Here is a 12,295-nt window from a genome sequence, read left to right on the forward strand (position 1 = left end):
AATATGAACAGCTCCCTGGTTATATTCAATTTGCTCACACAAAAGAAGAAAAAGGGCATTTCTTTGAGAGCAAAATAGCTCTTTAAAATTGTTGTTATCACTCAAGTTCTCCATAATTCCTCAGTGAGCTCTTTTCCACAAATACAAACCTTAGATTTCTAAGACTTGGCATAATCATTTATGTGCATTACCTATTTTAGCCTCTCGTTTGTTGTTTGATCATGAGATAAAGTATTTTCCTTATAATTTTTTGTGGTAAAAAATTGTGAGATAAAGCATTGGGATTTTTCTGAAGTGCCTCAGAAGTATAAAGAAATATCTGCCTACTTGGTAATAAGAGTATTGATAAGAAAAATGCAGCTACATAAGTATTTGGAAACAGGCACATCAAAGATCTCACAGAAGCTAATAAATCTGGTGTAACATTAAATAGTAATATTGCATATACACGTAGATACCAATGAAAGCCAGGATAAAACAGATTTCTTGTAAAAATACATTTTCTATGAGCTTGGATCTTGATTTAGTAATAAATAAATAATAAAATGTGTATTGGTTTACTACTATTTTACTATTTTTTTACTACTATTTACTATTTTAAATATAATAAATTACTGCATAATTCATAACCATAAACCAGGACTTTGCCATTTTTAACCATACATTTATTTCCTGTAAAGTGTTAATGCGTGGTTTGAAAATAAGTAGAACAAAAATTCAAACAAAAGTAACATGACTGATCAAAGGCAAAGGGAAGGAGAAGAACTTCCTGAATACTGCCACCAACTCACAAAGAGTTAATTGTCAGAATTCCCAGTGTGAGCAATGAAGCTGCTTTGTGAAAAAGAGACACCAGAGATTTCACAGCACAAATATTAAGCAGTTACACAGAGATGCCTCTCAAGTCACACTGGAAGCAGCAGAGGGGCTAAAAGGCTGTTTGCCTGCTCTCCTGAGCTTTGCCTGCTCTCCTGAGCTTTCCTATGCTGACTCGGGAGGGCTGCAGCATCCTGACCATTAGCATCACCAGGATGGAGCAGCTGCCTGGATCTGCTCCACTTCCCCACTTTGAACACATCAGATACATGCCCAGAAGGGAATACAGAAAGTGTTGGGAGGGCTCTGCAGAAGGCACATTGTGGTGAGGCACAGAAGCAGCCAGAGCCTGAGTAAATGACTGGCCAGAAGCAGAGTCAGGAGGTTATTTGTTACCTGATGCTTTCCAGAAAAGCCTTGTGGGAAATGACTATGTCATCATGTACATTCAGTGCAATGTGTGCGTTCCTGAAAAATTACTATGGAGAAAGCACATGGAGCTTTAAAAATCTTCCTGGGAATCCCCATAGTGCCTTCTTCCCTTTAAAGCAAGGTAATTTTGCTGCCTCTGCTGAAAAGATAAAAATATTTGAACAATAGGGCAGCAGAGATTGCTGATCTTCATTCTCATATTGCAGTCCAGCCCTGAGGAATCAATCCCATAAGCAGTTACTTAAAGTCTGAGAATGTTTCATAGGCTGGGCAGCATGTAAAGATTTTTGGGAATTGGGCAAGACACAGATGACCATGCAGGTGGAAATTGCTAGAGGGAAGCTATAGGCTTCTGGTCAGCACTTGAGTTGGCCACTGTTGTCTGTAACCCCTGCAACACCGAGGAAGGGCCACCTTAAGGAAAAAAGCTGAGTCTGGAAATTAAAAAAATAAATCCATTTCGGCCAGTCTGAGTAGTTTGTTTCCCCTGTGGAAGAGAAAGAGGGGGTGAAGAGGAAGGTTGAGGGTTGCTGCTTCCACATGCCACCCTTCACAAATAATTACTTGGAAAAGACAAGTATCTTCTGCCTCATCCAATTCCTACTTTGGCTTCCCTAGTTTCTCTTTCAGAGTAGCATTATACCATCCTGACCCTTGAAGTGATTCAAACAACAGCTTTTTATTTCCCTTCCCTTCCCTTCCCTTCCCTTCCCTTCCCTTCCCTTCCCTTCCCTTCCCTTCCCTTCCCTTCCCTTCCCTTCCCTTCCCTTCCCTTCCCTTCCCTTCCCTTCCCTTCCCTTCCCTTCCCTTCCCTTTTTCAGATATGAGTCTATTTTTTTAAAATTTCTGAGTTTTTTTCTTTTCTTAGAGTCCCAGCCCATAAAGCCTTGCATTTAAGAGAACTAAGCTGTGGCAAATGAAAAAGAAATAAAGCTAAGCAAGTCACTTTTGGGAGTTCAAATTTAATCCCAAGACATTCAGACAAAGGAAAAAAATAATTTTCATTCAATTTTTAATTTTAATTTGAAAATAAACAGTTTGGATCCACCAGATTCAGATGCTGTCTTACACAAGATATGCAAAACTTATTTTACTGAATTACTTAATTCAAATACCATTGTTGTGCAGTTAGGATTTTCAAGTTGGGAAACTATCTAGAAAGGAAAAAAAAAATACAAGAATGATCATCTGAGAGGGAGGAAAAAAATTGCAAAATCTTGTTTGGAAGTCTTAGAAGGAAAAAGTAAACAGCTTGTCACTTGCAAGTAGGGGGAAATTTTAAAGACTCTCAATGCAGAAGTCTTAACAGGCATTTCTGACCCATTTGATTTCCTGTCTTTACTCTCCAGCAGGTACATCTGTGGTCAAGGTCACCCTTCTCCTGGTTAAGGAGCATCTAATGATGCTGACATGCCACATTCAGATAGTTTCCCTTCAAAAAGGCTTCAAAATACAGCCCATTTCTTTGGATCTCTGCATTCAATTCTATGTTATGTTTTTGCAACAAGGGAAAAAAGCAGGGACAGGTACCAAGTCCTTCTGCCCCCCAGAATGCAGAAAAAAAAAAAAAAATCTGCCTTTATAAATACAACACTGATGCTGACTGGCTAGAGCCTGCTTACCCTAATGAGCTTAAAATCTTATTTGCAGGGAACATCTGTCAGGGCAGAAGTGAGGTACGCAAGTGCTCTTAATCCATTAGCTCTAAATCCAGCCGAGCTCTCACACTCCTTTTTTCGAATCAAAGAAGAAAACCCAAGTGGGAACATAGAATGGAACTGGGAACAACTTCAAGAGCAGACCCTATGCAATAAGCACGTGGGATTTTAATGTGAGCAGCAAAGGAAACTGACAACAAAACTGGGATCGTGATGGAAAACTCCTGAGGCAGAGGCCGGTCTGCAGCTCAGGATGACACAGTGAGTTTGATTTTTTTTTTGTGTGTTCTGGATTTTTGATCAAAAATAAAGACGAAGAAAAGATGGGCTGCACACCTTCTCGCAGTGAGACTGATAGCACTGCTGCAAGAATTGGTCTTAAGGCTTTGAATAAACCCAAAAGTGTTTTGCCGATTGATTCGAGAGATAAAGGAATCCCTCTGCTGGTTAAAGGTTCATCTTGCTACACTATTGATGAGTATGGGTTTCAGAGGAAGGACTACCTGGAAGAAGAGGAGGAGGATAGACTGTCAGAGCTGGACAAAAATGAGAATGTGCACTTATCTTCCAAGGCTCATTCAGATTCCCAGATTTCCAGGGAAGACAAGAAAATCGAGAGGACAGCCACAGATGCTGAAGTCATTATGTCTGAGCTGATTGAGTCTCAAAAGCACATCACTGAGTCCATAGAGATCAGAAAGCAAACCTCCTGCGAATCAGAAGCGTCGGCTTTCATCTGGGATGACAGGAATGAAAGCAACGCAAAGCAAATCCCAAAGAAAGGAAAGAAGAAGAAAACCCATAAGCTGGCAAAGCACGGTCAACCCAACAAAAGTAAAGAAAAGTCCATTGTGGCCCCGTGTGAGACAGAGAAGAAGGTGGACTTCCCAGAGCTGCTCGTCAAGGCTCACCAGAGTGCGTATGCCTACTTACACCCCAACCTGTCCAAGTATGAAACTATCCTGCACATGGCCAACCAGGCCACCCAGACTCAGCTCTTCCTGCAGCAGATGATCAGCTTCCTCGTGCTTCGCTTCGATGAAATCAACCAGCTCTTGGAAGAAATCGCCAACGATGGGGAAAATCTTCTCAAGGACGTAGGTGGGAATCTGGCGTGGCCGGCGGAAAAGGACGATTTGAAGGAGCACCCTGATCTCCTGCAACAGCTACTGCAGTACACAGTGAACAAAATGCAGCTGGTGAGTGGGATGCTGGCCTCCCTCACGTCCAACGCCCTGCAGGAGACATGCAGCTACCTGCAGTCTGCTGCAAGCAACTTGGAAGGCAAACTGAAAGCAAAGCAGAGCTTTGATGAGCACCTGCTACGGACGGTAAAGCTGCTCGAAGCCTCAACTGTGGGGTCCTCTCAGCCCCACGGTGATGACAGGACTCTCTGTTCTGAGGACAGTGGCATTGGTGTGGACAATGAATCTCTCAAAGAGTTCAGTGCTCTCAGCCAGCATGGAGCACAGCCAGGCGAGTCCTGTGCACACGGGCATCCATCCCGAAAACACGCTGGAGCCGCGGAGCGTGTGAGCATGGACACAGCTGCATCCCATGGCTGCGCTCTTGGAAGGCATTCCAAGGATGTGTTTCATCCATCTGTGCAAAGCAGGGAAGCGACTTCTTGTCAGGGTGGAGTAGCAGAAGGCACTTCTACCATGCCCCAGCATGCAAGCTTGAGCAAAAGCCGTTCCCACAGCTCCTTGCAGTCTGATTCTACTCAGGAAGGTGAACATTTCAAAACCTGTGAATCAACAGATTTTCCTTCAGATGAGGATGAGGATGATGATGATGATGATGAAGAAGAGAGCACGCTGGGGGAGGATGATGACAGCACAAGTTTATCAGAAATGGGGAAGGATGCTCTACTGAGGTCCCTGTCTTCACCTGCACTCACTGATAGCATTCAGAGGCAGTCCATCAAAAGGACAGAGAATGCAGATACAGAAGAAATCATTCTGAAGATGAAAGATGCCATCAGTGAAAAAATCAAGTTCGTCCCAGCTAAATCCAGGCGTAAGGAGTGGATAGAGGATGAGAGTGGAAGAGCAGTCCTAGCAAAGAGGCCCAGTACAGCAACAGGCAGACAGAGAAGGTTTGGGAAACAGCGACGGTCCAGGTCAGAGGAGTCCCTCAGAAGCCAGGCAGAGGACCCAACTCTCCTAGAGCTTCAGAGGACTCAAAAAGAGCTCAGCAAAAGGCTGGAAATGTTGTATAGAAAGGACAGAGCTAACAACCTGGAGTCGTGGAAATCAAGAGCAGCACATTATTTGCAGGATGATCAAGTTATGTCTAGGTCCTCCCGCAAGCTGAAGGCAGGCCTCTCAAAAAATTTCAGCATCCTGCCTAACCAGGATAAAGTCCCTTTGTTCACATCTGATGAAAATCCTGTTCTGCTGAATGAAAAGAGAGTCAAGAAGCCTGTAATAGCTACTGTGCCTAGCCAGGAGACATCAGGAGGCAGAGAAAATGAGCCTCCTGGAGCACAAACCTTGAGTGCCAGCAGCTGCACCCCCCGGCAGTCTGTCAAAAAGCTGATTGAAACCTTCAGTCCTACTGATGATCTTGCAAAAGCCAAACCTCTAAGATCCTTAGGACCAATAAAGTGCATCAGAAAATTTGGACTTCCAGTCATCCCACCCACCGCTCCCTTTCAGAGAGGCCTGGCACCTTTAAATCTTAAGCATCGCATTTCACCAGTAGAAGACACAAACACCAGTGATGTTTCTTCTAACTTTCCAAATGCCTTTCTTCCTGCACCACTTGCAGAATTAAGCACGAAGGACACAAAGGAAGAGACTGATGAAGACACTGAGAACCTGCCACCACCACCACCTGAAATGTTAATGGACACTTCTTCTGAAAATTTATCTGAGCCTGAAGAAACTGCAAGAACAGAAGGAAGCTCTTCGGAAGATGCCAAAAAGACCACCAAACCAGAATTGCATGCTGCTAAGAGATCACAGGTTTCCCCAAAAATGAAAGCTTCCCTTCAGTCCATCGACCTGCTGCCAAGCAAAAATATCAGTGGCCCCAGTGGGGTGACTAATAAAGGTCTAAGGAGCACCAGGTCAGGGGAAGAGAAACCACACAGGTACTCCCTGGAGCTGAACCCAACCAACGTGCGCATCCCCAGCCAGGAGGAGATTTTGGAAACCCAGAGGAAAGAGGCTGCGGATTTATACAAGCAAACCCATAAAATCATTCCTCTTCAGAACCCCAGTGGGGCTTCAACCCCACTCAGCAGCAGCTCAGAGAGCAAGGGGCCCGACCCAGCCGCGCCGTCGGGGCCACGCCAGAAGCACGGCTCTCCGGACCCGCTCCGGAGCAGCGACAAGGGCTCGCTGTTCACCAGGAGGGTCTCCCCAGCGAGAACTGCTCCCTCTTCCCCAACTGAGAAACGGCTCTTCAGCCCCCCAGCGCCCCACAGACATTCTCTGCACGCCTTCAGCAGCACCCAGCCGAGCTCACCCAGCGTGCAGAGGAAACCCAGTCCCCCCTCCAGCCCCAGGGTGCCCAGCCCTCCTCTGCAGAAGAAGCTGCCCTCTCCACCAGCACAGAGAAAACCACTCAGCCCTCCTGTGGGGCACAGGCAGGGCTCACCCACAGCACAGCGGCTGGCAGGATCCCCAGCTCCATTCCCCAGCACCCCCTCCCCACCAGCCTCCCCATCTCGCTCCTACAGGGGGCCCAGGGCTGGGCTGGATGCCGGGGACGAGCACCAGCTCTCCTCCTCCAAGAGGGGCAGCAACGTCCGCTCCATATTTTGCCCGGCCACCTCTACCTTATTCGAAGCCAGAGCTCCAGTGGCCCCCAGCAAGGGCCCTGCTGAGGTGGGCAGCCAGCCTGAGGCTGCAGGGCACCCCCAGAGGAGCAGCCTGCTGCTCCAGCAGCCCGGGGACCGCAGCAGGAGGCTGTCCCTGAGCACCAGCCACCCACAGCCCTTCGTCAGGAGAAGTTTCTCCGACCGCCGCCCAGGGGCCCAGCCTCACCTCCCAGCTCCTCTGACAGCTGGCAGTGAGCCTGCACTTCACCAGGCAAGGTAAGGAACTTGGTGACAGAAGAGCAGACCTATAGCACCTGTTGGCTTTCTAAATTTCCAGTGGGAATTTGAAGTTGTTAAGAGGTTTCCTGGAAAGGTGTCCTGTCCATGTGCACAAAAGATGGCTGGGCAAAGATAGATACATAGATTGTATGATCATTGTCAGTCCCCTCCAACTGAAATAATCTGTTCTATTTTCTTGCCTCACATTTCACTAGACAACCGGTCTGAATGAAGGGAAGAGTTAACTTTCCATGGCTTGCTCAAGCCTTACCCTTACACATAAGCTGTGACAGGCACCCTAGGGAAAATTCAGTGTTTGTTTCATGGCACAGAACTCCTCTTATTTGTGTGGGGGCTAAAGGCATCCACATTCAATTCCTAAAAAGCTCTGAAGTAGCCCTCAGATTATAAACATAAATATTTATGAGAAGATAGGCGTGAGCCAAGAGGAGGGGTGTTGTTCTATCATCACCCTCTAATCCAGTATAAACTGTTCATCTGAAAGCTGTGGGAGAATGTTTCAATTCAGCTGGCAAGAATGAGAGACAGATAATATATAGGCAAGGATCTATGTGGACAAAATTATAGGCTGGAATTTTGAACTCCTTGTACACACTTTTAGACCTAGGTGCTGATGTCACGTCTGCTTGCAACAACCCAAGCCCAGTTTTCAGAAGCATCCCGTGGCTACTGCAGATTCATTGCTCTGAAAAAGAAATCTAAACACCAACACACGCCAGTTCCATGTTTGCAAAAAGTGGTGGCCTGTTAATAAAAAACTGGGCTTAGCTTTAAATTTTGCCTATCACCTCAGGAAAAAAAATCACTAAACCAAAATACAAGTGGGTATTTGGGAATACTCCAAGATGTGTAACAGCCTGGAAGTACAGAGTTGTTATTCTAGTTTCTTAACATCTTAGGATGTGTAAGTCCATTAAGCTTTAAGCTTCTCTGGTAACCTTTCCATACATGAGCAGTATTTTTGCTCTTGTCCCAGAAGAGCTGCAGTCCCATGACTCATTCCCTTGAGGAGGGAGGGGGATTGCAAGATCAACCCCAAGAGGAAGAAATTGCATTTATGGGTGCACAGACACTCAGGGCACTGTGAGCACAGGGACAGTCACAGACACTGAGGACAGATTTCCAGGCATTCCCACCCCAAAGACAGAATAAGGACTGAATATCCCCTGCTTGCAGTAGAGAAATGTGCTGAACAAAACATGTAAAAAAACACTGGGAAATGCAAACCATTTTGCATTCCCAGTTATACTATTGCATTGTAGTCTGACATTTGAATATTTCCTAAAATTCCTGTGCAGTGGGTTTTCTGTTATTTCTGTGTACTGTAGCTTTGTCTACTCCAGTGCCTACCAGCAGAAATAAATGTTGTCAAGAGAGTTTTTATGTAAAACCTTGCAAGACAAAAGCCGGGGCAGTTTAATGGATGCATTTTATTTCTTTATTATAAATTGCTAGCTAATTTATACCTCAGTGGGGTGTATCATATTTCTATCATAGTCTGTCAGAGTATAGTGAGTAAAACAAAACAATTCACTGTAAATAAAATCATCCCTTTCATGAAGAAAGTCATATATCCTAGTGTTATGATCTACAAGTATTTTGGAAGAACTAAATATATCCTAGGTCAAATTCAGCTTATCATTTATCCCAATGAACACCAACAGTATTACCAGTCAGTTATGCCAAATTTATATCAACATAAGCAAAAGGGAAATTTTGACCATTAATTACCTCACACACTGATTTAAGATGCAATACACAACTGTGTGTTTTCTTATACCCAAAATAAGCTGCCTGCAGTAAATTTTATGGACCTTGCATTGAATGGCCTGAAAAGAACATCACAGCCAATGGGCTGATGGGCAGAGATGGGCTGATTCTAGGAATGAACACAGGGAAAAAGCTCTGAGAGCTCTTCACATCACTCAGGTCCTCTCCCCCTGCTCAGCACTGGGGTGGTTGCCACAGCTGCGAGCCCCACATCACCCTGTGCAGATGCTGAGCCCTGCTCTCTAGCAGGTGCCTTAATAGACAAAGCACCACACTCTGATCCATCTTTCTCCTCCAAGTCCATTAAACAGCCAGGACTTTCTTTGCTTTGTAACTGACAGAGGAAAATCTCAAAATGTCTAAACCTAAACCTAAACCTCCTCATTCCAGCAATGTTTGCATCTGGTCTCAAATTTACAAGCCATCACCATACAGCTGTCAGTGTCCTTTCCTTCATTCCTCCCCTGGCTTTACCTCTTCCTTCCAAATGTAACAATGCCTTTTTTTGGTCTGTGTGGTGTTTTCCTGTGTTATTTTTCTATGTTATTAGCAGCTTCATTAGTAGAAGGGCGAGAACACAGAGTCAAACCTGAGATACTATCAATCCTTCACAGGAAATCATTCTGAAGACCAGTGAGTTATCCAGCGTCTCCCATGCTTACAAATTCAGGGATATAAGATATATATCCCCCACTTTTTCCATACCACATTAACACATCCATTTGATGATAAATAGGTTTCCAAAGATAATCTGGCAGAGCTTGTACGAGCAAAAAGAGGCAGCTGAGTTGCCTATCCCACACATCCCCTTTTAGCAGAAACACACAAAAAAAAAGACGCAACTTCCATCTTATTTTGCAAGCTGGCATTGATGGGCATTAAATATCAGCGTTGTGCACAGATTTGTGTGTCTCCTGCACACTCATTGCTCTCCTAGGAGGCAAACCCCACTTTTTCCAAGTATGTCTTCTGCCCATCCCATGTTATAAGGAATATCAGGATTTAAAACATTAGTAGCCCTAGCTAGGGTTGGAGCTGGAGCTTTTCTTTTAATCTTAGATCTTACCTAACAAGAACTTCAGTTCTCAAGTCAGTTCAGCTGGTTCCCATTTGACCAGCCTGAGGCTGGATAGGCTGAGATAACTTGGCTGGTTTCTACGCTTGGTCATTTGACAAAAATCAGCAATTATTGGCATCTCAGTAAGGCACAACAGGTGCAATTGCTCTGCTCATAGAGATTCTGTTAATCTGTAGCACAGTTTCTTTGTATGCACCTTAACAAAACAGTATTTCATCAAGACTGCTGCTTTCCTAAGTGGCAGAGCAGAGAGAGAAGATAAAATGCCGTTGTCTTTAACATACTGTTAAGTGAGAGCTTGAGGATGGACTGGGTTGACTGAACCAGGCTCAAAGCAAGTAGCCCAAATGAGCCCTTCTGCAGCTGGGGGATATTTGAATCTGGATTAGTTTCATGACTGCACAAGTATCACAAATCTCTTCATTTAGCAGTTCAAATCATTAAAGTCCTAGCAGTTAAGAGCAGGAACATAACAGCTTGTCTGTAGTTGAAAGCTCATTCACTTTAGCAGTGTGTACACTTAAAATGCAGTCATGATTCCCAGATAGCTCTGAAATGTTTCCCCATGCTGAGCTCAAACCACATGAATGAGCTGCAGCAGCACAGGGCACACTTCACACACTGCAGCAGGAAGGCACAGGGTGTGAAATACTCATGACAGAATCCACTGCTATGATCAGTCTTGACACATAAAGTCCCTGTAGCCCTAGGGAGTGCCAGAGCAACCTCAAGAACATCATTTACACTTTCTGTGTCTCAGTGCTTCTGTCAGCAGAGTGAGAGTAGCAGATTTATAAAAGCAGAATTCCCCTCCCACAGTCATGCTGGTGTATGGTGGATATTTTTGCCCCTGACAAGGGGAGAGAATGATGCATCTGATTCCATCTTATCAGAAGGCTAATTAATAACTTTATTATGCTATATTATTCTATATTATATTACATTATGTTGCATTACATCTAAACTGAATCTGCCAGGCACTCAACTCTGCACACAACTGCACAGAATGTTGTGACCGTCACCCAACAGTCCCAACACACACACACAAGGAAACAAAACACCATCACTTTGGGTAAACGGTGTCTATATTGCATTCTACTTTGGCACAAACACAGGCACAGCAAATGGTAAGAATTGTTTTCCTTTCTCTGAGGTTCAGAGAATGTGAAACCTAGAAATATTCTTGGGAAGAATTGTGCCTTGCTTTTCTCTGTGAAGAGAAATGTGGCTCAGAAATCACTGTAACCAGGCTAGGCAGATGCACATCAGAGGCAAGACCTTTCCTTTCCTTCAGCAGTCTGAAACAAGACTTTTCACTCATATCTGCCCTTATCTGCAGGGAAACCCAGCCTCACACCGATCCCCTGTTAAACATACAAAATGTTTTCTTCCCAGGAGAGGTCTGGAAGGGAAGAGTACAGTGCATTAGGCAAGACAAGAGTAAAATCTGGATGGTTCACATCAAGAGGGCATGTTCAGGAGGAGAGGGGGAATGGCAGGGTGAGGGCAATGGCAGGGTGTGGGCAATGACAGGGTGTGGGCAATGACAGGGTGTCGTGCAGCCTTTGTGCTTCGTGGGCTAACATGCTTTATCTAATCAGTGCTGTTTTAAAAAGTCACGAATCATTAACCTCTTAAGCATCTTTCCTCCTGCAGCTTGGAGAAGAGCCCTAGGAGAGCAGGTGACTCGTGGAACAGCTCTGGGGCTCCTGAGAACAGAGATTCCAGCAGATCTGCTTCCCACCCCGAGCTCTTCGTCGTGGGCCAGGGGCTGCAGAGGGACTGACAGCAGGAGCACCCAGGGGCAGAGGCACAAGCAAGAACAGAGACCCCAGAGGGAGCAAACAGCCTTAGCCCAGCCTCCAGAACACAGCTTCGTCTTCTCTTGCAAGGAAACTGTAGGATGGCATTGCACCAAAAACCCCAGACTGGGCTCAACAATCTAATGGAACACCAGCCAGCTGCTCCTCCTGTCATGCCATGGCTTTGCTCAGAGATCCACATGGAGCAAAAGAAACACTTTGTGGCTGGGTGAGTCTGAGGCAAATTTGGTTGATGAAGGCAGGACCTATAGCAATGTCCTTTTTTCCATGGTTTAGACAAAAGATTTTAAGAAGCTAACACAAATTAATCATTATTCAACATATTATGTATTCAGCAGGCATCACATCTGTGTAAAATGTGACTTCCAGGAGGGAGGTAAAACCCTGAGCCAATTGAGTGTTACTGCAATTAAACATCCATCCCTTCAGCAAAGCCACCTTTTTACCCTAGGTGTTTATTAACATGCAGGGAGAGAATAATGTCATATACAAGTTAAAACAAAGCAACCCATTTTGAAGGGAAAAAATTAGGGATCTTACTTCCCAAAAAAAGCCTTTGATCTTCTAAATCACCTTTGATTACCAGATAATCTTATCACCTCTAGTTTCCAGGATACAAGGCTTAATCCTGATTAGAGTAGTTTTGCAA

The 12,295-nt window shown here is 44.8% G+C and overlaps 1 protein-coding gene across 1 annotated transcript; it reads left to right on the forward strand.

Moving 5' to 3' along the window:
* The first annotated feature begins 3,229 nt into the window (after positions 1-3,229).
* Positions 3,230-11,609, forward strand: PCARE (photoreceptor cilium actin regulator). The gene is made up of 2 exons (XM_063153500.1): positions 3,230-6,951; positions 11,480-11,609. The coding sequence occupies exons 1-2, from the start codon at positions 3,230-3,232 to the stop codon at positions 11,607-11,609; spliced, it is 3,852 nt and encodes a 1,283-aa protein (XP_063009570.1).
* The last annotated feature ends 686 nt before the right edge of the window (positions 11,610-12,295 follow it).

The sequence above is a fragment of the Melospiza melodia genome, chromosome 3 (assembly GCF_035770615.1).
Source record: "Melospiza melodia melodia isolate bMelMel2 chromosome 3, bMelMel2.pri, whole genome shotgun sequence".
In the NCBI taxonomy this organism is placed as follows: domain Eukaryota; kingdom Metazoa; phylum Chordata; class Aves; order Passeriformes; family Passerellidae; genus Melospiza; species Melospiza melodia.